At 35.4% G+C, this 27,135-nt stretch overlaps 2 protein-coding genes across 2 annotated transcripts in view; both read left to right on the top strand.

The window, feature by feature from the left end:
- The window catches only part of LOC121327491 (protein diaphanous homolog 3-like), a 179,594-nt gene extending 160,716 nt beyond the window's left edge, over positions 1-18,878 (top strand). Inside the window, exon 18 of the mRNA XM_041271562.1 lies at positions 18,775-18,878. Within this exon, the coding sequence (XP_041127496.1) occupies positions 18,775-18,878 (104 nt within the window). The remainder of the gene's footprint in view (positions 1-18,774) is intronic.
- Positions 18,784-27,135, top strand: part of LOC121327490 (protein diaphanous homolog 3) — a 54,462-nt gene continuing 46,110 nt past the window's right edge. Inside the window, exons 1-3 of the mRNA XM_041271561.1 lie at positions 18,784-18,870; positions 22,229-22,323; positions 24,461-24,562. Of these exons, the coding sequence (XP_041127495.1) occupies positions 22,276-22,323; positions 24,461-24,562 (150 nt within the window). The 5' untranslated portion in view covers positions 18,784-18,870; positions 22,229-22,275. The remainder of the gene's footprint in view (positions 18,871-22,228; positions 22,324-24,460; positions 24,563-27,135) is intronic.

Below are 27,135 nucleotides of genomic sequence, written 5' to 3'. Positions count from 1 at the left end.
ATAGTAAATAATAAATAGGTCTGCGTACTATAACCTACAAGTACATTTTTAACTGGGGTTTTAACAGAAATTTTCAATAAGGATCTTTAGAAAGGAATGATTCGGAATAGTTAACATAATATTTTTTTGTTTTTTTGTAATGCGTCTGAATAAGCATGTGATTAGTCAATATTTCTGTCCCTTACTTGGATATGCATCATATCATTGAATGATGCTTATTACAGCAATGGGATGAGAATGCATTTCCTCTTTCAATATAGAACTATCATTATTTTACAAAAGACTAAGTAAATGCAAGTAGGGTTTATTTATTAACCATATCATTGATATGAATGCCTTTCAGAATTTACTTGGATAAAGTGGAATCCGTCCATAATTTGTGGATTTCCTTTATTGTAATAAACAATATCAGTAACATCATGAGAGAATTGAGATCACTGAAGTGCTTGGATAATGGACTTGGCATGCAGCATCAATTTAATTTTACCCAAGGTAAGCATTTAGAGTTAATGATACAATTTTCTTTTAAAAAGTCCCTTTTGTAGTATGCAGAATAATGTCACCTAATAACACAGTCTGTATATACCATGCTGAAATGATTTCAGAATTTGAACAGCTAGACACTGTTGCCTGCAGACACTCATTCGTGTACCGCTCTCCAGCCCTTCGGCGAACAAACTGCCTTCTGCTACAGCCAAATATTTCAAATTTTGACTCATCAGTCCAGAGCGCCAGCTGCCATTTTTCTGCACACCAGTTCCTGTGTTTTCGTGCATAGTTGAGTCGCTTGGCCTTGGGTTTCCACGTCGGAGATATGGCTTTTTGGCCACTTCTGACCAGACTTCTCCAGACAGTAGATGGGTGTACCAGGGTCCCACTGTTTTCTGCAATTCTGAGCTGATGGCACTGCTGGACATCTTCCGATTGTGAAGGGAAGTAAGCATGATGTGTTTTTCATCTGCTACAGTAAGTTTCCTTGGCTGACCACTGCGTCTACAGTCCTCTAACTTTGCCCGTTTCTTTGTGCTTCTTCAAAAGAGCTTGGACAGCACATCTGAAAACCCCTGTCTGCCTTGAAATTTCTGCCTGGGAGAGACCTTGCTGATGCAGTATAACTACCTTGTGTCTTGTTGCTGTGCTCACTGTTGCCATGGTGTATGACTTTTGACAGTAAACTGTCTTCAGCAACCTCACCTTGTTAGCTGAGTTTGGCTGTTCCTCACTCAGTTTTACTCCTCCTACACAGCTGTTTGTTTCAGTTAATGATTGTGTTTCAACCTACATATTGAATTGATGATCATTAGCACCTGTTTAGTATAATTGTTTAGTCATACACCTGACTATATGCCTACAAAATCCGTGACTTTGTGCAAGTGTACCTAGAAGAATTGATGCTGTTTTGAAGGCAAAGGGTGGTCACACCAAATATGGATTTGATTTAGATTTTTCTTCTGTTCACTCACTTTGCATTTAGTTAATTGATAAATATAATCTATTAACATAAAAAAGCATTCTTTGTCGCAAAAATTTTTTTATGTATATCTACATATATATATAAATTTAATTAATTAAAGATGTATATAATATATAAATATACATTTATATATATATATATATATATATATATATATATATATATATATATATATATATATATATATATATCTATATATATATATATATATATCTATATATATATCTACACACACACACACACACAAACACAGTACCAGTCAAAAGTTTGAGTACACCTGCTTAAAACCAGGTTTTTCATGATTATCTATGCTTTTAACTGTAGAAACTTGTCTACAAACACTTAATAGTTCATTATATGATACGTGTACTTATATAAGCTGATAATCATAAGTAAATTGCATTCAAAAATTTAATTTTTAAAAGAAAATATAAATCTTGTCAATTTCAATGAAATGGTCACCCAAAGCAAGGGGATTTCAGTCTGAAGCCCAAGTCAGTTAAAAGTCTGAAATGTGTATAACACGGTGTTAGAACACTGGCCTAAGTATAAGAGTGTCTTTGTTAGATGTTCTCTGAGTTAACTAGCATGTTACCTAATTAGCCTTTTGTCACCAAGTATTATTAACAGATGAGGGTCCATGATTACTATAAATATAGGTAGCATAGGCACAAGTTTGTCATTCCTAAATGTAAGGGAGCAGAAAATGGCAAAGTACACTTAGTTAAGCAAAGAAAAAAGACTTGAAATGAAGGTCAATCTTTAAGACAAATCGCAAGAACTCTGCAAGTGTCTGTAACTACTGTGGCCAAGACCATCAAATGATTTGAAGAAACTGGCACTCATGAGGACCAAACAAGGGCAAGCAGGCCAAGGGTGACCTCACAATCAGAGAACAAGTTCATTCGAGTCACAAGTCTGCGAAACCGGCGATTTAACTGACCCTGAAATACAAGCTCAGCTAAATGCTACTAGAAGTACAGATGTTTCAACATCAACTGTTCAGAGGAGACTGCGTGAAGCTGGCCTAACTGGATGAATTGCTGCAAGGAAACCATTGTTAAGAGTGCATAATAAGAGGAAGAGACTTGCCTGTGCCAAAAACACAGAAACTGGACGTTTTGAGGAGTGGAAGTCGGTCTTATGGACCAATGAGTAAAAATTTGAAATATTTGGTTCCATCCGCCTAGTATTTGTAAGATGCAGAGAGGGTGAGCGCATGAGTTCTGCATATGTGGTTCCCACTGTCAAGCATGGAGGAGGCAGTGTCATGGTCTGGGGTTGCTTTGCTGGTGACAAGAGTTGGTGATCTTTACCAAGTTCATGGCAATCTCAACTAGCATGGCTATCATATCATACTTCAGAGGCATGCAATTCCATCAGGATTACGGCTAGTTGGGCAGTCCTTCATTCTTCAGCAAGATAATGACCCGAAACATGCCTCTAAGTTGTGCAAGAACTATCTGGCGAAGAAGGAAAGTGAAGGACAACTCAATCTATTGACCTGGCCTGCCCAGTCTCCAGACCTCAATCCCATAGAACTTGTATGGGACGAACTGGACAGAAGAGTCAAAGCAAAGCTACCCACTAGTGCCCTACATCTCTGGGAATTGCTGCAGAAGAGCTGGGAAGACATGTCAGGTGATTTCCTGCTGAAACTTGTTAACCGAACGCCTCGTGTTTGTGAGGCTGTTATTAAGGCAAAGGGTGGCTATTTTAAGGCATCCAAGATTGAGACAATTTTCAATTTTCTTGAACATTGCTTTGATGCTCCTTATGTTTTGTTTTGTATACTGTAACATGTGTTTTCATTTTCAAGTTCAAACCTAGTTTCCAGCAAATGTACTCAAACTTTTGACTGGTACTAATATATATATATATTTATATTATATATATTTTTTTTTTTAAATACAAATAGACTCAGTCATTGACCTGATGTTGGGTGAAACTCTAATGTCCTTAAACAGTTAAATCATCTAGAGCAGGGCTTCTCAAACCTGGTCCTGGGGAACCCCTGTGGCTGCTGGTTTTCATTCCAACCGAGCTCTCAATTACTTAACTAGACCCTTAGTTTAATTAGACCTTTTTACTTGTTTTCAGCTTAGTTGTTTTCAACAAGTTAGCTATAAAGTAACTTGAATTGCAACTGTTTGAGCTGAATACAAGTAAAAATGTATAGTTAAGCAAATTATCAGTTCAATTAAGGGTCTAGTTAAGTAACTGAGAGCTCAGTTGGAATGAAAACCAGAAGACACAGGGGGTCCCCAGGACTGAGTTTGAGAAGCCCTGATTTAGAGGTTATACTTTTTATCTTTCCTAACTCTCTTAGGACTCTAATTACAGCTTGGGCTCTTCACACAATGATGTTCTCAGAAAACTCAGTCCTTTGTTAATTCTTTTGGTTTTGGTAAAGTGGACCGTGCTACTATTTGCAAACCTTAGTCAGGGGTCACACACAACGATTCATGAATAGCAGCAGCATTCCCTTCTATCTCCTAAGAAAGCAGACTCCCCTTGGATTGTTGCTAAACTAGTGTGATGAAAAATTTGTTAAGCATACACATTAGTGGTGGAATTATATACATGTTGTCATTGACCCCTTCCCTTCGTGAAAGTGATGAAAATGTATTAAAAAACTAGATCTACTGTACAGTACGTCTTCCAATAAATGAAAACCTATCTCAGATTGCTGTATTGATGTTAGTATTACATTTAGACTTCCACGATCTGTGCCCAGGGTGCCTGGAGATCTCGGCATTCGAGCTGTGAGCAGAATAAACCCTGACATGCCTCTGAGAGAGCTGTGATGTCTATATGTGTGGGTGGATTGGGAGATAGTTTTTCTTGGAAAGGATGTGCCAGTAAACCATAAGCTCCGACCAGAGATGAGACAGCCAAAAAAAAAAAAAAAAAAAAAAAAAAAAAATTGTAAACTGCAGTTATTTAATCTAAAAGTATAACTACAGTACTGTAAAAGTATTTGCCCCCTGTCTGATTTTTTGCATTTCTGCATATTTTTGACACTGAATGTTATCAGATATTTAACCAAAATCTAATATTAGATAAAAGGGACCCTGAGTGAACAAATAACACAAAATGTTGATACTTATTTAATTTATTTAATAAAGTTATGCAACACCCAATGCCCCCATGTGAAAAAGTAATCGCCCCCTTAGACTCAATAACTGGTTACGCCACCTTTAGCAGCAATAACTGCAACCAAACGCTTCCTGTAGTTATTGATCAGTCTGTCACAGTGCCATGGAGGAATTTTGGCCCACTGCTTAAACTCTGTGACATTTGTGGGATTCTAAAGCCTTTTTGTTTACTGCTCCCTTTTGAATTCAAAACTGTGTTTTTTGTTTAGTGCCTGGAAATTGATTTTTCTCAATTGTTGTACTGGATTTGTTTCCAAATGCTTTAAACTATACAGTTGACAAAAGGCACAAAAAAAGTAAGTATGCTGGGTAAATGAGAACAACTGAACAGGTTATAAAACATATAGTCAGCACTTCATTATATGACACTCGGATACACATCTGTCGAGTTTTATAAATATACGTAATAACTTAATGCACTTACCCGTCACACACGATTTCCGACTAGATTATCTGTCATCTATAGTTGATCTATAGTTGTTTTTGTGCATTTTCATTTGCAAGTGAATTGTGACATTAGGGCCTTATCGAGCACTATATTTTGCAATTTTGAATAGTGACTTTGGATACTGTTTTGATTCTGGAAACATCTTTTTTATCTTTTACGCAATTGCATTGCCTTTTATGTCTTACACAGTTCTGTTCATGGGTAACATTTGGATTTCATTTTGCTGTTGGGTCGTTAATGGGGAATTTTACATACTGCTACAATACGTATTGGATTTAAAAGTATGTATTGTATTACAGTCCATGTGTCGACAGTAGTCTCTTTTGACAAGTGATACATATTGTGAATTAAAATACTAATTCTGTTGAAAATATAGTACTGTAACAGCAAAACCGTGTATCTTTTTGTGCTTCCTGAAAAATAACGAGCCAAAATGAAATAGTCAGATATGTGCCGCACTCTTTTAACCGTCACTGAAGTCAACATTGCATAGCAGTTGTGTATTGTGAAAAAAGGATTGAAGTCCACTGTTGAGGCTCAAAGCATACTGCTTGAGCAAACCTGGTATGGCACACAAACAACTTTAGAGCATTATGTCTCTGCAAGCCCTAATTGCACTTAGAGCTTTGTCTCTGTGCAAGTCCTACTTGCAGTTTAGAGCTTTGTTTCTGTACAAGCCCTTATTGCACTTTTATAGCTTTGTCTCTGTGTAACTCTTAATTGCACTTTAGAGCTTTGTGTCTGTTCAAGCCCTTATTTCACTTTAGAGCTTTATGCCTGTGCAAGCCCTAATTGTAGTGACTTCTCTGAACATGTGTAAGATAATAGATTGCTCCACACTGAGAATGCTTTGCGAATTCCAATCAAGGCAACTTTATGAATTAATAAACCTGAGAGTGAACAATCACACATCTTAAATGGCCATTGACACAATTAATTCCCACTTTCTTATTGTAAGAGATGAATTGCTGTCTTTGTTTCACATGCCCCCAGATTTCAATCTTTCAGGTTTTACACCTCTGATTCAAATTTAAAATATGCAAAAATAGTAGTCATACCATCAAGATCCATACTCCCTTGAAAGGAATTAATTGAAAGGAATAATAAAAAGGTTGGGTGGCTCGCTTTTTTTCACTACTGAATAGAATCGACCATTTATCTTTTAAATTGTTGTGCTGCTGTACCAAGGCTGATAACGTTGTATATCAATACCAGATAAAGAAAATAGTAAATGTCTCCTGATTTGCCTATTCTGTAAAGGAGGACTAGAATATGCTTCAGTTGTGATTTGCTGAAGAGAATGCAATTGTTGTGATAAATGTTTACAGTGAAATATCGGAACCACTACAGTTGATTTTTGTGCATTCATGATTACAAGCAAATAAACATACAGTTTAGTTTTATGGAAACCACACACATGTGTAACAGAAAAAATGCATGATATTTGATAAGCAGCTAGCTGAAAAGAATAAATGATTTTAACCATTGTCAAAAGGGTAAAGCAACAGTTACAACCAGTCATTTTAGGTAAAATCTATCTGTCCTGTCTTTCTGTCTGTCTGTCTGTCGTCTATCTTTTTAACCTAATGATATGCAGTACTGAAATTGTATAGTGAATACTGATATGATAGAATTAGAAATCTGCAGTGTTTTACGTATTGTAAAAACACACATCAAAACCTTTTTCAGGTAATGCTGTCACTGGGACTGTTGTAGTTTCTTCCTAAGCACTACAGTACATTCAGTGAAAACCCCTGACAGCTAACAAAAAACATACCATAGAATTACTCCCACTATCAAGACTTTGACACAGATCCAGTACCACCATTAAAGAGCTTTGAAAACGATATGGGAAGCATTTCTGTGGAGGGGAGCGATCTTCAAAACCAATCCTGACCACCTGAATATAATCTGCAGCAGAATCGCAATTAGGGTGAAACTGTACTACCCTTTACTATGAATAGTGGCTTTAACATAAGATATGACAGAACTGAATCACCCAACCCCCCAAAAAATAACACATTTACAAACTAGGCATTGTTATATCAGTGGAGGTTGTGAGAAACCTTGACTTTTCACTTGCTTATTGTTTTATAAAAACAACAGCCAGTTGATGCTTGAATGAATTTTGTTTTTAATGTTTAAGGATAATTACCACACAAACGTGGATGTAGATAATATCACTAACAAACATGTGCACCAATTTCGGTGAGAATAGGATTTATTTTTTTATTTTTTTTTATATACCATATTGTAGTTTAAATCAATTTTTACGAAAGCTGTAACCTTTTAGATAATGTATGTTGTAGCCGTGTTGCCAACAAGTAAGTTTAAAAGCAAATTAAAGCTATTTTTCCAGGTTATCTGCTCACCAATAGTATAATGGTCAGGGACAGTGATTATAGTTGAATCAAAGATGTTGCTCCCAAATTTTGACTTAGTGTATCAGTTACACAATAAATTGAACTAAAAGGGACTACAGCGTATAAAAATACTGATTGTGCAGAGTCTAGATTAACAATAATATTCATGGTCATAGTACAGCCACATCACCAGGAATCTCTTTCAAACAAGGAACAAATTAGGCTATTCTCATTGGCTGTAGACAGAAGTGCCAAAAGGTTCTCTTTCAAGTATGAAATGGAACCATTACCGAATGGCTATTTACCTCCTAAAGACCTGAATCCTAAATAGTGTGTACTAAAGCCTCTCCCTTTGAGTCTGTGACAATTGTAACCCATCCCCAGAGGGATCAAAAGGACAGTGCTCACAGGACTCGGTGCACCTACAATCATGGACGCAGCGACCTTGAAGGTTAATGGCTGCGTGACAGGCTCAAAGGAGCAGCTTTGGTATGCAGTATTCAGGATTGTGGTCTTTTAGGAGGTAAATACCCATTCAGTAATAGTCACATTTCCATTTCAGGAAACCAGGGTTATGATACTAACCTATCATTTTTGTTTGTTTTAAAATAACAGTAACAATGATTGCAGATATATATATATATATATATATATATATATATATATATATATATATATATATATATATATATATATATATATATATATATAATATATTAACGACAGGTATAAAACAAATACTTAGTCAGTTCTTTCGTTACGAAAACCGCAAGTGTCAATCTCAATAACTTCAAAAAAGCAAAGAGTATGTTGACAGACAGACTGAAGAGTAACGCCGTATCTTACTGTCTCTCTGACTTTCTCACTTGCGGCATAGAATTCTCAGAAATTTATGTGAACACCTAAACAAAATTAAAATCCTTCATTTGTTTTATATTTTTTGTCGAAGTCGAATATACAAAATGGGATATATATATATATATATATATATATATATATATATATATATATATATATATATATATATATATATATAAAATATATATATATATATATATATCGCTAGGCTGAAAACGTGTCACACTAGAGAAGTATAAAGTCCAAGTCAGACACAGATTAGCTCAATCAGCTTAATGTTGCTCTAATATCATCCGCTTAACACAGAGACCTCAGCAGTTTTGCAGAATTCAGATACCTCTACTCTGAGAATCAGGAAGGATTTTTTTGCAGATCCCCCTTTTCAACCCACACAGGCTCTTATTTTCTTTAGTTTTATTTATTTTTTTGACAAAAACAAATTGAAAGTGTAAAAGTTCTTCACACAAAAGAAGGGAAAGGAAATAATGTATTTTTTCAAATGTTTTTGTTATCCAAGGTTAAATTATTAATTCAGCATCATTAAAACAAAGCTGGTGACCAGGCATATGTTTTTCTTTATATCCCTTTAATGAACTAGGCAGATGAAACATAACCTGCTTTGTTTTTCATACCTCCCATATACATCACCGGTATTAAGCAGCCTTTTATTAACCCCTGTCCAGACCAGTGGAGCTTAACAGTGGCTGGTTTTAAAAGAATGATGTGTCGGGTTTAGCCTGATGCACATACTAGACTGGAAATAAAACGACAGCTGTAGCAGTTTCCATTTGCTTTTCTGTTTCAGTACCAAACAGTTAAAAGTTAGTTGCCAAATAATTTCAATTAGAAACAGTATTTTATTATTAGTACCAGATTTATTTGACTCATTCTCTAAATAAGACAAAAGTAAGAACTGTGAAGTCCAGAGCTGCCAAGATCCAGAAGTGTGAAGTATTTAGCTGTGAAGTAATATGACATCAAATGTATGTGTTGTACAAGTCCCTTATTAGTAGACTGCACTAACTGAAAACAAATTGTATTAATGAACAGTATTTATCAAACCAGTACCTAGTGCTGTATGTTCAGTAAAACAGGCATAGGTGTTAATCAGTTTATTACATGAACATAAATGCTAATCCCTTGTATTGTTTCTGTTGAAGTAAGGAACAACACGCTTAATATTGCGTCAGACAATAGTGAATTCAGATTCTGATTAAAACAAAACTGTAGTTTTGAAATTCATTCCAGTCATAGGTTGTTGAAGCTGACACCCTGGGATCCTTAAAGAAGCTGCTTGATGAGATTCTGGGATCAATAAGCTACTAACCATCAAACCAGCAAGATTGGCCGAATGGCCTCCTCTTATTTGTAAACTTTTTTATGTTCTTATAAGCAGCTGCAAACTGGAATTAAATTGATCTTAAGTTGTAAACTGAAGCAAAGAACAGCAATACGTTGTGCAGAAATAGTGGGGTTTTACCAGTCAGAGTTCTATAACCTAAGCCACTAATCCAATCGCCTAGTGTGCAATGAAGGCCATTCAACCATAATATAACGATTGCAGTGATGAGTAAGATAAGATGCATCAGTTATACATGTATGATACTTAACACATGTAATTCAGTACCCCAAACCAGGAGCGAGCCACAGTTCTAGAGAGGGGTGCTAAACTAGATGAAACAATTGGGTTTGAACTCTGTTTCAGCACTCTTTCAGCTGTGATTGTAAAAATAACATCTAGCTCCATATAGTATAATGGCCCATTGAAAAGCATTGAATCCCACAAAGTCTCAGCAAAATCCTCACAAGTTTTATGGACAATAGAAAAAATACTCCTGTTTGCATTCCTGTGCAGTCTTCCCGGTTTCTTCTGCACTGCAACAGAATTTAACTACATATCTGCAATACACATGTAGCACTCCAATAGCTATAACAAGTACAGGCAAGAACAGATTTCACATATCATCTGTGGATTGCAACTGGATATGTTGTACACTTATTATATTAACTCCCTGTGAACAGCATGTGAGTGGTGCGGTAATAAATCCAGTGTCAGACAGGATTCTCTCAAAAATAATAAACAGTCCGCCCCTCTACCAACTATGATATCGGGGAGAAACACGACAGGTTTCGGTCCTGATAAAATAATAAAGCCTCCTTAACCACAATCCTCCGTGCATGAAACTGCTCCTTTCGTCCAGGGATCGTGGTGCGTGTTCGGTGCTGAGTTGTGCTGTGAGGGACGTGCTCCGGGGTTTGTGCTGGCTCTGTGGCTGCAGCTTCCGACTCTCACGCCTCTAGAAAAACACAAAAAACACGAGGCAGACAATAACACATGCTCATTCACTCCGGCTATCAAGTCGGCGCAAGGGGCAGTACTAATGTAGCTGCTTCCCCTTTGTACCGAGAAACTCCTCCATGCAAGCAGCCCATCGCCATGGTTTCTCCACTGCAGGGCCGCCCTGCAGCTGCTTGCAATAGAGTCTTTTCAGGTACATGCAACTGCACGCTCCTCCTAATATGGTCACCGTCCGGTTTCCGCTTATCGTCAAAGCGGCCCATCTAGGAGGAAGCATACCACCAACCTTACAGAACGCCCTTTCTGATCAGGAGGGAGATTTAAAGTTTGGATCCTTTCTCTCTCTTTGTCACACCCCCCTTTAAATATTGTACACCAAAATTCAATTTACACTTTTTTGTTCAGTTTAGGCACTCTTTTGAGTCTCTAATATAATCTATCAAGTAGTTTACTTTTGCTTTGTTGATAAGGGATGCTGCAGATTGCCTTTTGCCTTGTTTTTATCTGAACACTTAGACTCATTCTTGAGCTAAACACATTTCATGGAGATGTTCACAGGGCTGTCTGCTGTTTCCCTTGTAATCTGACAGCTGTTGAGAGTCGGCTGTAATATTGTAGTTCAGTGCTCCACACGATTGTGCAGTTAGGGACAAGGCTGACTGGGTAGTGTATTATGTAGCTTGTCTGGGTTTGTGGTTGAATATTTCTTTCACCCCTTTATTTTTTTGGTTGGTGAATGTATATTAGGTAACAGCAGCTTATTTACATGTTCACAGATACAGACCGTATTGTCACCTAATAATGTAGGATATGCACTGGCTTCACAGTTGTAATCATTTACACTCCTTGTGATGCTTGTAGTGATAAATATGTTAAGTGCATGTTGTGATTGATTAACTAATGAACCTGAGCCTTAGGCAATTAATTAATGGGATTCTGCATAATGAAGGCTTGAGATCTTTGCTGAAGAGCACAAACTGATTTCATTAGGTCATAAGCACCTGACCAAATACTGTGATTATGATTGTGAAAACAATCATAAACACAGTGTGTAATAAATGCTGTTGCTAATGTGATTTAGTGTCTGACAGAAGAATGGATAATTGAGAAAGTGTTTTAAAAGCAGTTAACCTGCAAGTTAGTTTATTGCATTCAAAGCCTACCTCTATATTACACATACATGAGTCACTGTCTCATTAGTTTTCTGTGTCCTGAAAAACAGTACATGAAAGTCCCATTAAAACATGCTAACCTGCCGACCGCATTCCCTTGCATTTTTATTGTATGTAGTCATTTTTAATAAGTGGGGCAATCAGCCCACCCCCAGGGGTAAATTTCAGCTAGATTTAAAGGGGCCTGCCACAGTTTAGATCTATAAAATAGACCTCTATATATCAATAACACGAAAACTTCAATGGTAGATGACTATATCCCAGCACAATGCAGACAGATATAAAAACGAACAAAGGAATAGAAATACATATTTGTATCCCAGCAGATGCCCAAAGCAGATGGTCTGGGCCCTAAACTAATAGCACTGGTTTGTAATTGTTGGTAATTCCCTCGGAGTTGGATATTCTTGCTGAAATGAGAAATGGTTTATTTATTGGAGAGAAACGCAACCACTGAGGTGGACCATCTTGTACAAGGGGGGGAGTAGCCAGTACAATTTTTTAATTCAAATGTATAACCAGGTTAGAACCCTTGAGATGTATATCTCATTATCAAGAGGTTTGAGTTACTAATCAAAAACTACCTTCTTGAGAAAAACACTACCTGTGTCTGTATAGAAAACCAAGCTTAACTCTGCATTTGATACCAGATGTTCACTATGGTATTTAGTCCAGTATTCAAAATGCAACCTTGACTGAAGTACCTGCATTGTGGTGAGTATTATTGCTGTTATTAACTAGGCTCCTGCTGTGTTGAATAAATCATGTTGCACTGGATAACCTTAGCCACTGTTACTGTGAGTGTGTAAAGGTTTAAGATTAATAGACACTTGCTGGTAATGCTAAATTCAGAAACTAATTGGCTAAGGTTTCTATGCAGCATAGAATGACAAAGAAATTATTTGAAGAAAATACTATTGACCAGATACTGTATGACAGCTTCTTTCCGATTCTCCTAACAAGTTATCCAGTTGAACATCATGTTGGCATACTGCAGAGCAACTTCTGTCATTTTTATAAATCTAACAAAGTTCAGATCATCATAAAGGCAAGAATCAGTACAAATATTTTATGTGACAGACAGACTGAAGGGTTTACATTTTAATACTGTAGTTGCAGTCTGCTTCTTTTACAAAATGCAGTGAAATGGACAAATAAATGAAGCTGAGGGTCTGAATATTGAATCCTGAACTGCAATTGGTATTAATTGACCTGGGGCCATAGTCTTAAGTCATCTTCGGACAAAACGTCAGAAAGTTCGAAAGAAAATAGTTAAGGTCTTCCTAAGATTGTTCTTAAGTTCTGTCCTTCCATTTTCCTCATGATTTTCCTAAATTGCTTCATAAGAACTCCTTAAATATTGTCTTAACAAACAAAACAAAAAAATCCGAAGCAATATTGGCCTAAGGCTAACTGAATTTAAAATAAATATATTGTGATTTAGCTAAACACGCTTTACATTTTAATCCTATGTATATATGTATGTATTTATACTCATATACGTATGTGACAGAGACAGAATAATTGTTATTGATAAATCTCTCTCCTGACCTCTGAGGCCGCTGTGTAAAGGGAACAGAGTGTCCTGGACTGGATGGCCATACAATTAATTCCCAGGGTTAACAGGAACTCTGTCATCTCATAAGGGGGCAGAGCTACGATACACTAAATCATTGTCCTGCAAGGGAAACGACGTGGCAGCCGTGGATTGGAGAAGCAGTTGCACTAGTTAATCAAGGGGTCATGATTGACGGTACAAAAGGGGGCACAGCGAAGTGATCTGTTCCTTGTTATAGGTAAACGTTAAACTGGAAGGAGACCGGTATTGTAATTGTGAGTGTGTTTGTTTGTTGTATCTAAAAAACTGTTTTTGTTATTAGATGGCTAACATGATCCGGAGTTGTCATTAAAGGCCAGCACTAAACCCGGACAACCCTGCACCTTCACTAATAAACTGTATTTACACCACAAGCACTATCACACTCACTGTGGACTTGTGTTTGTGTTTTGTGTTACGTGTGGGTGTTTAGGAATGGGACTTATTTTGTGAACAAACTGTGGATTAAAACAGAGCAATACATGCCACTGTATTGCTTGTTAGCATTGTTATTGTTATCTGTATTTGTGTCATGAGACCATTGGATTTATAAATAAGAGATCATTGCACCTAGATTATCATTGTCTGCCTGTTGATTGGTCATTGCTCCGTTCATGCACCTGCACGCTATTAACCACTTTGCCACAACGTATTACTAAAATAAATAAATAAACCATGCAAATCAGTCCTCGTTTGCATGAATATTAACGTGAACGCAGGCTTCTGTTAGTTTCATCTGAGAAATGTATTCAGGTAAATCTAAAAAGAAATAAAACAGCAATACATGACTATTTCAGTAACTTTTTAACTAAATTGGGCTGCTGTGATTCGTGGAATGCAGCTGTATTGTAGCCCAACTCCCCACAGCATGGAGCTCTATTTTTTAACTGACCAAAAATCGGTGTAAAAACAGTCCCTAAAGATTGAAATCATTTTAGATTCAGATATATAATGGTAATGTATGCTTAGGCTGTAGTTATAAGCAAACAGTTTAATAAGTTCGTCCCTCTTCCGTGCACCCACAATCGGCTGCGTGGGTGTTTATCAGGGACATGCAATGCCTACCTACCTACAGACATAAACAGCAGTAATATATTTTTATTATTATTTATTATTATTATGATGATGATGATGATGATACATTTTCATTTTTGTAACTCTGTAAAAACAAAACAAAGGTAATACGTAAGTTGTGATTCGCTAGCTGCAGTGACCTGTCAATCACTGACTAAAAGGCAAGGTAATTTCATTGCATTTTTGAAATCCCTGAAGTGATGCTGATTCTCATCTCACTCTCACGTTTGTCTTCTCTGCCTCCTGTATGATCAACCACAGGACCTCCATTCTATAAAAAAAGTTGCAATATTTTAAATAAAACATTAATTCACATCTCAATATGTAATACACATGGCATACATATTTTCCTAATTTATATTTAGGGTATTATACATAATCCATAAAACAATTACATTGTTAGTTATAGCATGATGTAGGTCTATATTAACTGGGTATGAAATCCTAAAATACCCATAATGAAAACTGTATTTGGGAATTCGTAAGTCACAATAATATAAAATATGTAAAAATATTAAAATGTATATTTGCATTTATTTATCAAATTCTTCAAAAAGGGTAATATGTATATCTTCTACATACCTCCCAAGAGCTACTTATTTTAAGACAAGGGTTTAGTTATCTTAGTTAAGACTTTTTTTGTACAAATTTTTCTTAAGTTTGTTCTTTAGAAAAAAGGTAAGAAAAAACTTTTTTATTAAGTCCAAAGTTAAGAAAAAAAAAAAAAATTGGATTAAGATTTTTTTTTTTCTTATGAAGGTTTCAGCAATACGGCCCCTGGTCTTTTGTACCATATCCAGACAGCATTATGTAATATCTTGCACATTTGACAAGGTATACAAGGCTATAGGAATGCTACTAACTGATACTTTTTCATACATAGTTAAGTATCCCTGTGAGGAGAGCTTGCAACTTCATATTGTCAGTGTTCAAGCTTAAACGGATTTTAATTTAAATCTGTATTATAGCTCACAAAATGAAAGAAACACATGCATTCCAAAGATAAATCTCGTCTTTCGGCTTGTAAATGTCTTTCATCCAATATTATTTTCCTTTGCTTGCAGTTTTATTGCATCACACAAAGGGACTTCTGTTAGGGTTTAGAAACAGTACAATGTCCCATGGTGGTGTAATGGTGCTTATTCAGGGAAGATCAATGGCACACAGAAAGGGCGTGTGCCATTTTGTTTTCTTGAGTAAGTTGTAAGTTTTAATGTGTGTTAATGTCTTTTTATATGTCGTAGTTATTGATTGACTCAATTGATTGACATTGATTACAGGATTATTTATTGAGATATCTAATAGTGTAATTAAGAGCTGCTGTTTCCATTGGCATGCACAACTCTGCAGGACTCTGTAGCTTCATCTGCCTGACTCTAGTTGCCTCACCTCCAAGGTGATTTGATCTGACATTTATCATTTCATGAGAATGATTAAAATCCACATTTGGCTGCCTTGTCATTCAGTACTTATCCCTTTGTCGTTTTTGTCCAGCGTTTACGACTTAAATATATTCCTTGCAATATAACCTTCGCAGAAGAAATTCCATTATTGCACATAACTGGCTATCCATCTTTAGTCATCACTGTAATTTGTTCTGCCGTCAAGACCAGTAAAACTTCAGGCCTTGACCTTTAATATTTCTGGTATATCTTCTACAATGCGAAATGGAGGTTCTTTAATAGCACAGCGATGAAAATGCACTAAGTATTTGGACATCTGTTCTATTTTTCCAATTGAGTGACTCCATAACTACTGCTTTTTAAGCCGTTTTAGCTACAAGTAAAGTAGCTTGTAAGGTCCTATTCCACATTTCAGTTCACATTTTAAGAAAAAATAGAGACATAAGGGATTAAAAAAACACACCTCTAACAAAAGTCTGTTTTTAGCTTTTTTTTTTTTTTTTTTTAAGACCCTTAGCTTTCACCCATTTCTTGTTTCTTTAGGAACAGAACAAGCAGCTATTTGAATTAACTAAACTGTAATAGTCTCGTATCTGTACATTAAGTCTGTGTATCTTTGTTTACTTGTTCCATTATTAAATATGTAGAAGCAAGAAAACAATTACAAGTATTAGAAGGTTATATGCTTTCAATGTTTTCTCAAGTATTGCTTGAATGTTTCTGTAACATTCTTTCTCCTGGCAAACTGAAGTCTGTGAAGTGAGATCTTGTGACGAGGAGCCATGTAAGTCATGGGAGTTCTCATTTCCACACTGTGTATTTACCCTGTTGTGTACTACTGTACATTCTGCTAGGTGTGTCCCTTGTGAAATCCCTGTCTCAGCTTAGTACACTTCCTTCTTGATCCTGTGAATTTCCAGTAGTCATGTGAGCCATATCCATCGTTTTTAATTACCAGTAATTGCTTTGTTTCCCAGCTTGCTGTATTTTATTACACCAAGAAAAATGTCAAACTGCTTTGTTGTCCAGGGGCTTGTTTGCAATACTTCCACTCAGTAATTCACCCATTGCCAACATAAATCAATTGCCCAGTGCTCTTATTTAGATTCCCTTCTTTGATTTAAAAGGCTACTTACTTATACAAAGCATAGATAAACCAAGACGTAAGGCATCTAATTTGTTTTAAAGATGAATTTAACACTATAAATTAGTGTTACTAAAATTGCTAATACACTTTTGTATAATGTATATAATGTTGCACATAGTAGTACTAATAATACAATACCCAAAATATATACTGCACTATTATAATACAGTACTTAGGCTCTAATTATATGACTCATTGTGTGTGAGCAGAAAAGTGCTTTGGAGTACAGAAAAACAAACATATAGCTGCTTCTTATTGAACCTAGGCTATGTGATGTTTGTTTATCAGCTATACCTTATCAAGTGCAGTACAGTAACAGGGTTTAGAATCCTAATGAAAGAAAATGGCGGAGTGATTCTACATGCCCTATGATCCTATGGTATAATACACTGTTTGGATAATTGAGTGGTAGATGTACAGTGTTATGACCAAGTCTGCCAGCCGCTTGTTCGATTGTCTATTTATAATATAATCAGAGTGCAAGATCTGAAACCAAGCAAAGACATAGACGTAGCAGTGTTCATAACCAAGACTGCTATCTTTAATCATAACCTGCATTCAAAATGTGTAAGACAACAGCATGTAAAATCCAATTAGGGACACTTTGTAATAGCAATGAAATAGGAGCTGGGGAAAGAGAGAAATCAGGTGAGACGTAAAACAAATAAACAAATGAAAACAGTGACAAATTTATTTTGCACATTGATAAAATGAACACCTCAACAGAATCCGCTCAGAATCTCTATTAGACAGTTCTGTTTAATGATAATTTGTTGGTGGTAGGATATTATAGGAGACCTGCAAAGCAGTTAGTGAATGACCTCTACTGTGACTTACAAAGTGTTTTATTTTAAAAAGTAACTCACATTATTGAAAATGTGTTATTCATAACTGACAAATTACCTCTTCATAAATTAATGTCTCCTAAATAACCTGACAAAAGCAAAATTTGTTTGAGAACAAAAAGATTCATGTTTTTGTTGCATTATTATAGAGTGCGCTGGGTAAATCCACCATCTCTATTGAGATTTATCATTTGACACCATGGCTTGGTTTTATAAAGAAGAGGATAACACATTGTATTATTGTAGCTTTTATTTGTCGCCATGATGATAAAATGATGCATCACTGACAGTGAAGATACTAGCCCTAATACAAGTTATGCTTCTATACCCATGTATCTTTACCTAACATTTCTTCTGCTATTTGCAGTGCTTTCTAGTTCGATATTGTTGTGTCTGGCGAGATGTGTGACATTTGTTTTAGCTGTGAGAATTGACCTATGTTCAACGCTGTTTTTGTTTTTACTGGTCCTGTGTGAATATTTTCAAATGAACGTAAATGAACGAGAGAGACCAGGGTACAATATTTAATGTTGTTGGGGAGATGTCGTAATCGCTATGGGAATTATAAGTTCCCACATTGCAGATAGGCCTACAGGGTTACCAGTAGCACTACAGCTTTAAACAAACAAATGCATGCTTTAGAGAGAAGTCATCATTATTTAATCACTGCTGACAAATTATTTATAATCACTGAGGTCATAAGAATGATAAATAATGATAAATAATCACAGAAGTGGCAGTTATGAAGAAGAATATTCTCTTTTGTATTCCTTAAATTATTAAAGGCATTTTAATAGGCTGTTTAAAAAAAAATAATGTGTGGATAACATTATATAGGATTTGTTTTATTAATGCAAGTGTAATACTGGCTAAACATAAAGCATTCTTATCTAGACACAGAGATCTGTTTATTCCAACTTGTGATTTAATTTATAGCCAAGAAGGAGGAGGAGGAGCTGGAGGAGAAGAAATCCATCAAAAAAAGAATCAAAGAACTGAAAGTCTTGGATCCAAAGATAGCACAGAATCTGTGTAAGTGACCACTTTCGTTTCTTATGTAATTTATTGCATGATAAGCCAATATGCGTTCATGGAACTTGTTAGAATCAAGACCACCATTCACAATACTCTTAAACCTTGGCATGAGTTTAGGTTGATTCTGGTTACATTCACATTTGAGAGGAATTGCTGCCCACAGATCTTTGCAAAGTACAATTTCTTTCATATAGTTGCATTCACTCTGTCCAGCCTCAAATCAGAATTTCTTTTATATATTTTTTATTATTTTTTTTAAATTAATATTTTCACTGTGACAATGTGGGGGCCCAATGCTTTTCATTGGGTCATTTTTTTTTTTCGTTTCCTACATTGTAGATAAAGCGCTGCTGAGTTCAAGTCAACTTCATCTAGTTTAGCATCACTCTTGAATTTGAGTGGTGGTCGGTTTGGGATACAGTACTGCAAAACTCCAGTACAGCATAATTCAGGCACCAGGGAAGAACCAGCAGGTGCCCCTTATTCATTGCAGCAATCCAGGACTCACAAGGTGCTATACCTAGGTTTACAGAAAAGCAGGTTTCAGATAAGAAATACCATCTTAATAAGACCAGCTTTGATGCAGAGAATACTGTAGCAATTTAGGAATGTAAATAATTAAAAGCTGTGGTTGGTAAGTGCTGTTTAAAGTTTAAAGTTTGCTTCAGTAGCAAGCAAAACAAAGTATGCTGACAAGCAATATCGACGTAGACCAGAGTGGAAAGTGTTAAGGTAATATAAGCCTGGTAAGAAGAGTCTTATGAGGATTTATTGCAATGGAAAAGTTACACACTGTAAATAATCTGCACCATGTTCCTCGCCCCCCAGTGATCTCTTTTAAATTATCATTTAGAACTATCACTGATCACTGATCAATTATCACTGATCCTCCTTTGAGCAGCAAGATTTTGAAGACACTTAAATAGCTACTAATTTATGTAGTTCATTGAACTTTATCAAAGAGACATGTGACCTTTGTTTCCAGTACTAAATGAAAATTAGGCTAATCATCGAAATCAAAGTAATAAATTATGCAGAAGAAAACTTCTGACTGCTGTAGTGGTTTTTCTGATGCGGAAATAGTATAGATTGTACTTGAGGAAGATGATGAGGACGCTCAAGGGGTATTTTGTTTATATCTTTATGGATTCACAAACACGGTGTTATTAATATATTCTATGTGCCTGTGACTTTCTTTCTGTCTATTAAAACAAAAACAGCTCCACATAATAATCGTTGTTCCATGGTGAGGGCTGAAATAAAAATGTTATAATAATTAGAACATGATTTCCTTTGATCCACATGATCTGCAGAAGGTACATAATGGCAAGTAGAGTGCAGTTGCTTTTAACAAAAAAAATACAGTGCAGTCCGTTTTATAAGAATCACATCCGTCCCAGATGATTGATTCTTATTCTTAGCGGTTGATTCTTAAAAGTGGAGCGATTTGATTACAATTAGCAAAAGCGCCACTGCGCATCAGCAGTTTAAATATAGTATACAAATGTCAATGATGCTCAATCACTGAGGACAATACATCAAAACAATCACAACAAGTCCTCCTGGGTAAGCAACTTCTTATGATCCCTATAATTTCTACTCAAGGCTGCAGAATCCTATTTTACTACAGTATACTTGAGAAGCAATCATTTCGTGAGGGTGCCTAATTTAACTGTCGTGCAGTTATTTGTAAAGGCCTTTGAATTAAAATGACATTACAGTACAGTATTTTACCGTCAGGACTGTCACTGCATTTAAGCAATGCAAATCCCAGTTTTTCACTAAGCAGAGATGCAAAGTTCTGCAATGCAATCCCCCTTCCTCTGCATGCATATCACACAATAACAGTACTGTGTTCTGTATGTAGTCAATGAATGTTTATTCACTTTATTAAAACAAATTTTCACTAACAGAGACGTTATCAAATTAAAAAACAGCTTTATTGGTTGTACATGGCATTGCACTTGATACAGTATCATATTACATATAGTCAGTTTGCCCCGTAAATGATTCTTATAATTGGTTTGCTTGAGCCTTACAAGTGGAGTATTTTAGCAAGGTTAGTGTAGGAATGATTTGATTTTGTCCCAGTGGTTTTGATCACTATATGCGGTTGATTCTTATTGTATTCTTATAAAGTATTGGGGTCACTTACGATAAACAAAAAATATAGCATTAATAGTTAATCACGTCATTAACTACATACAGTACAGTCTCGTGTCTACAATAAGTGACTATACTTTTGTTGTACACGTCATTAAAATTTACGTCCTCACGGTAAAATACGGTACTTTGTCATTTTTAAATCACAGGCCTTTTACAGTAACTTCAGCTTTCAGTTAAATGGAGTATTGTAAGTGCCGTAATTCCGTTCATTTGGGTCAAAATTATGAATTATTTGATAATACACTGCACTACATATATATATGCAATGGATATATATATATATATATATATATATATATATATATATATATATATATATATATATATATATATATATATATATATGCACTCCATTTATAAGAATCACTGATATAAGAATGCATATTATCAAAACCACTGGGACAAAATCAAATCATTCCTACACTAACCTTTAAAATACTCCACTTGTAAGGCTCAAGCAAACCAATTATAAGAATCATTTACGGGGCAAACTGACTATATGTAATATGATACTATATCAAGTGCAATGCCATGTACAACCAATAAAGCTGTTTTTATTTATAATAGTATTTGTTTTAATAAAGTGAATAAACATTCATTGACTATACACAGTACTATAATATATAATATACGTAGGTAAATCCATATATATCATATTGTATATATATATATATAATAATATATATCACGTTAGGTACAATATTATATAATGATATTATAAGTGAATATATATATATATATATATATATATATATATATATATATATATATATATATATATATATATATATATATATATATATATAATGTGTGTGTGTGTGTATGTGTGATATATTGAGAAAGATCAAAACCTGAAGCATTTTCAAATGGCAAGAGAAACCGGTTACAGTATTGCTAATACATCTAAAATGGTTTCTGTATAGGTGAAATCCCACAATAATAATTTCTTTGAAAGCATGCTTTAGAAAGGTCACCTGTCTAGTTGTTTTCCTTGAGTGCTCTTTAAACCTAGTTTCTGTTCTTATTTTAAACTAAAAGAGTGGTGTTATGTATCGTGTGCCTTTTGTCGTGCTGTTGGCTTTGTCATGTCCCCAAGCCACTTACAGCAGCTCATGCAAGCAAAGTCACCAGTTGCAATGAAGCAGATACTTCATCCAAATGTTTTGTGTTTTTTTTGTCTTATTTTTAGCAATTTTTCTGGGTTCCTTTCGGATACCATATCAAGAAATCAAAAGGATGGTTTTGGAAGTGGATGAAGAAAAACTGACAGAGCCTATGATTCAGGTACAGGAGATTGTGTGCATCATGTTAAACTAAAACTACAATTTCTGTGTATTGTAAATTTGTTAAGAAAACGATGTGCAGGTATATTTTCAGTGTTACCAGTGAAAGAAATACAAATTTCTGATGGTAGAATTTGAAGGCTCAGTTTCAATCCATGAACTACAGATTTTGTAATTGGTTGAATTTTGTGTCACTCGCATTCTACACAATGTGTGTGTGCATATCACTGGTCAGATAGCCAGCAAGGACAGCAGCAAGGCCTTGTCACGTGTCACTTATTAACAGAATGTCAAACATAAATAAGTTACATATGCCCTTTACATTTTTCTTATCAAATTCCCAGTGATTTGAAACCTATAAAGAGACAGCATTTAACAGGACCTTTGTGTATAAACTTAATCTGTATTTAAAGAAAATGAGTCAGCCGATTTTATTTTGTGTGTTGAAGCAGTGTCTTCAGGCATTTAGTGAAGGCGGTGGAATGAATGGGAAGTACTGACAATAACATTGCTTGTCAAAGAAAGGTCACAAGGATTTTATTTTTATTCAATTAAGGGGACTTGACCGCTCATCTTGCTTTCAGGCATCTCTGACAGGCACTTATCTGTGGAAACCTTTGTAGAGCCTATTTGCACAGAGATGCACATTCTGCATCATTTTATTTAAAAACTGAAAGTCAGTAGTATTCCATTATGGAATTAAGGCCATAGCAGCCTTGAACTATTAATTCCAATTAATTTTTAAATTTTTTAAATTTTTTGTGTTATTTAAGCAATGATAAGCAAGGTATTCGCATTGCATTAAGTGTATGGGTGAGATTAAAGTGTAGCATTCAGAATCTTTTTTTTTTTTTTCCCGTCTAGTGTCATCTTTAGAATATGACGCATTCTGTTGTATAAAATGTGTGACTGAGCTGCCTAGGGTTACACCTCCAGTATAAAGTGCACTTTTTGTATAACACACACCTGTATATCAAAACACCATATAATGCTATATAATCCTAATAATGCAAATATGTTACAAAAGGTACAATGTTTACCAATATGGCTTCAAAATATTTTATTGACTATAAAAAAAAAAAAAAGTGTCAGGTAACATAATGGCTGTTCTTTTACATTACTGGAGTGGTGCTTGAGACTTACTCATTGGTGCTGTTTCTCTCAAACATTATTATATATCAACAACATTGCCTGTCTGTAAAACAGCATGGGGAAGACTCTGGAAAGCATATTAGTATTTTTAGGTGCTGAGTTAGCCTAAGCAAACTTGAACTAATCCAATGTGAGGTTGCTCTGGAAAGTCCTGTATGCTATGTATACTTAATAATTCTGCCCTTGGTATTTTACACTGTTTGTCTTTTATAACATCTTTTGATGGCAAGTTTGCCGTTTCTTAAGAAATACAATGATCAAGAAATGTGCTTATTTGGCAGGGATGTTTAAACAGTAAATTACAACACAACTCGCATTAGCATGGCACCCTTCATGTACTAGTATTATACAGCCCTGCACACAACAGCTAATGCCAAATAATGTAAAATGTAATTTGTGTCAGTCTGGAATTCATAACATCATGGGGTCAAAACAAGCCCAGGTAAGGATGATAGGTCCTCCAGTAGCATAAGATTATATGTCCCTTTATGTACAGTGTTCTCTACACATCAGCTTTGTTAGCAGGCTGTTTACAGAAAGTTGTAATAATAAAGTACTGACATATACCTGACATTAAGTGATACCTGTGGTGGTAGCTTGCTCAGGTGTTTTCAGTTTTATTTAATCTCTTTCATTCAAAGCTGTTCAAAATCAAATGCAGTTGACAGGGTTTTTTCAGTGGAGAAATATTGAGTTTGTGTGGCATGGGATTTATGTTTCTCACCTCCAGTTCACCATTGTTTAAATGTTTGTTAGTCATGCTTGTTGTATACACATTATGTGCCCAGCAATTAATTTGCTTATGTGTACTGTGTTTTGTTTGTTTGTTTGTTTGTTTGTTTGTTTGTCAAAAGAGAATGTAGAATGGTAAAAAAAAAAAAGGTAAATGGTAACAGAATAATAATAATATTGATTGATGTAGAGTAAATGTTCTCTGCGAGTCTCTTGGTCGGTCTGTTTCTTATCTTTGTGTTCTTTGTCAACAGAATCTGGTAAAGCATCTCCCTGAGCAGGAGCAGCTGAGTGCCTTGGTTCGCTTTAAAAATGAATATCCTAGCCTGTCTGAACCAGAGCAGTTTGGCGTGGTGGTAAGTAGACACGTGTATGGCAATGTGCTGCTCGTTGTTCTTATTATTTTGTATGCCACTAAACTCTTGGGTCTTAATCTCCAGTACCATTGCACATGTCCAAGCCATGTTTTCCTATTTCTAATTTTTTTGTTTTGTTTTGTTTTTCTGTTTTTAAGAATTGTATTCGGAAGCAAACCCCTTTCCTTGAGTTATTTAAGCAATGATATGCTAAGTATTGTCACAGCTTTAGGTTTTTAATCTAACATGCACCCATGTATAACATGCTTGACTAGGCTGCTTTAGATTACCCAAGGTCCTTTTATTATTCTGTGCATAATAATATAGTTACCAGTTAGGTTTTAGAGCTTGTTTACAAATTCAGACAATATGTTAATTAAAACACGTGGACCTTTAAGTCAAATATTTACGTACTGCACATCACTTTCAAAATGTATCTGGGTGAAACCTTGTGTGAAAGATGTTACTAATGCACAACATTTAGGGGTTTTCTAAACCGTGTTTAGAAACTATATCAGAACCTATCTGTACAGTATATGAGGCTTGTTGCCAACTATGACAACCACACCAAAAGTGAAACCTAAGGCAGTCGTTAAAGGTTGATATTGATTAATTAGCATTGTGACAGACATTACTCAGAAAACAAGCTAGAAAACAAATATTCTGTGAATTGGCAACTTGTATTAATTGTGCAGTACCTCTGAATGTCTTCCATTAAATAACAAAAACATTTTAAATTACAACTTTTAATTGATGGTAATTAGTTGACTGTGACAGATGTTACATACATATCAAACAAAAAATCTGTAATTTCATTGGATATTCATGGGAATATATCTGGAACGATAGTAACAATTAAGGCCCATTAACACTTTTCAAATAGGGGAGGGGTTAGCAACTGCCACTTCACATAAATAACACACCCCACTTTAAACTAGAACAACACTTGCAAAGCCAGAAACATGTGTGTACTGGGGAAAGAACTCACCAGCTTCTCATGCATTTCACCTCTGGCAGTCTGGATTTGAATCAAGTTGTGAACAGTAGTCCAGGTCCCAGAACCACCAAGCAATTCTTCATTGTAGTAACATTTTGAGTTTCTGTTTGATAAAGGTCTAGGCCTGAATGTCAGGGGGCAGTCACAATTAAAGAGTACAGAGCTGTTGGGGGTAACTCAGAATTTCAGCAGCACTGCATTCACAAGCATGATTGAAAGCTGGTTTTATTGTCATGTAGTAGTCCTTGACATCACTGGGCTCTGTTTTTAAAAGCGCATAATGACTGAGCAAGTAACGCATCAATAATAATAATAATTAGGCTGCAAAGCTGGCTTGGAAGCCTATTGTTATTGTAAAGATTATTGTATTTATTTTTATTTATTTATTTATTATTGTTGTTTTTCCTCCTAAAACATGGCTCTTCTTGTTTGCAAGTTGTGTAACCAATCAAAATGAAACTTGGCAGGTTTCATCCCATGTAGATTACAGTTCAGATGTAAAAAAAACAATGCACTCCTGTGTCAACCAAGATGGCAGCCTGATGTATTTTTTTTGGAAAAACCTTTTAAAATCATCTTTTTGGGAACCGATGAGCCATGTCTGGTAGCAAATTAACTGAAATGAGCCCCAAAAACCATTTAACTTGGTAGGCATCATCCTGGGGATAATGGGATTCATATAGGGAAAAATTGTGTTCTTTTGTAAAACAAGATGGCTACCATACCTGTATTTTCTTCTTTAAATTTAAAACCGCTTCAGTTGAAGAAAAATTGTTTATTTGATTAACTTCAAAATTGACAAGCATCATCCCTGTGTCAAGACAAATGACTTTTTTTAAAAATGACATTTGTGCGTAAAATAATGTGGCCACCTGGTGCATTTTTTAAAATCTTCGCTAAAATGTAAAACTAACTCTTTATAGTGCACATAGTTATGGTTACTATACAACACATTTAGAAACCCATATGCTCTATTAAAAATTACCTTGTGACCTTTGACCTGTCCTTAAGGTTAAATGTAAAATTTACTTATAACTAGAGATGCGCCAAATCCAGGATTTGGCCCGAATACCTACTTTTTCAGCAGGGTTGGGATTTGGCCGAATCCGAATCCCATATACTCCCAGATGCACATCCATTTTAATACATCCCTCCAATGTGTGCAGTTCTTTAAATGAAGGATCCAGTATTGAATGTAACTGTTGTATTTAATAACATGAACAGGTTTGATGAACTCTGTCGCAGCTCTTGACTCCCTAAATTACTGGTGGCACACACGCTAAACACACACAGCTGATGAATGCAATCATACCCCCATGTGCAACAGCACATTCACATCACACTTTCATGGAGTAAACCTGTAATATATAGTAACGGCAAACTCTTGTAGACTTTTGTGCTTTGTTGTTTTGTCTGCCAAACGTGTTCTAGAGATCCCTACTTATAACTCCTTAGTGTGTAGACAGGGTCATTGTTACTGTGGTGTTTAAAGTTATAAAGCATCATGAGATAATGAACTAATGCAGCATTTTTAATTGAAACTACTCCATAAAACAGATTTGTTGGTGACGCTTGT

Source organism: Polyodon spathula, chromosome 15 (genome assembly GCF_017654505.1).
Source record: "Polyodon spathula isolate WHYD16114869_AA chromosome 15, ASM1765450v1, whole genome shotgun sequence".
Taxonomy (NCBI): Eukaryota; Metazoa; Chordata; class Actinopteri; order Acipenseriformes; family Polyodontidae; genus Polyodon; species Polyodon spathula.
Note: the sequence above shows the minus strand (reverse complement) of the source record. Positions and strands in the feature narration are given on the sequence as shown.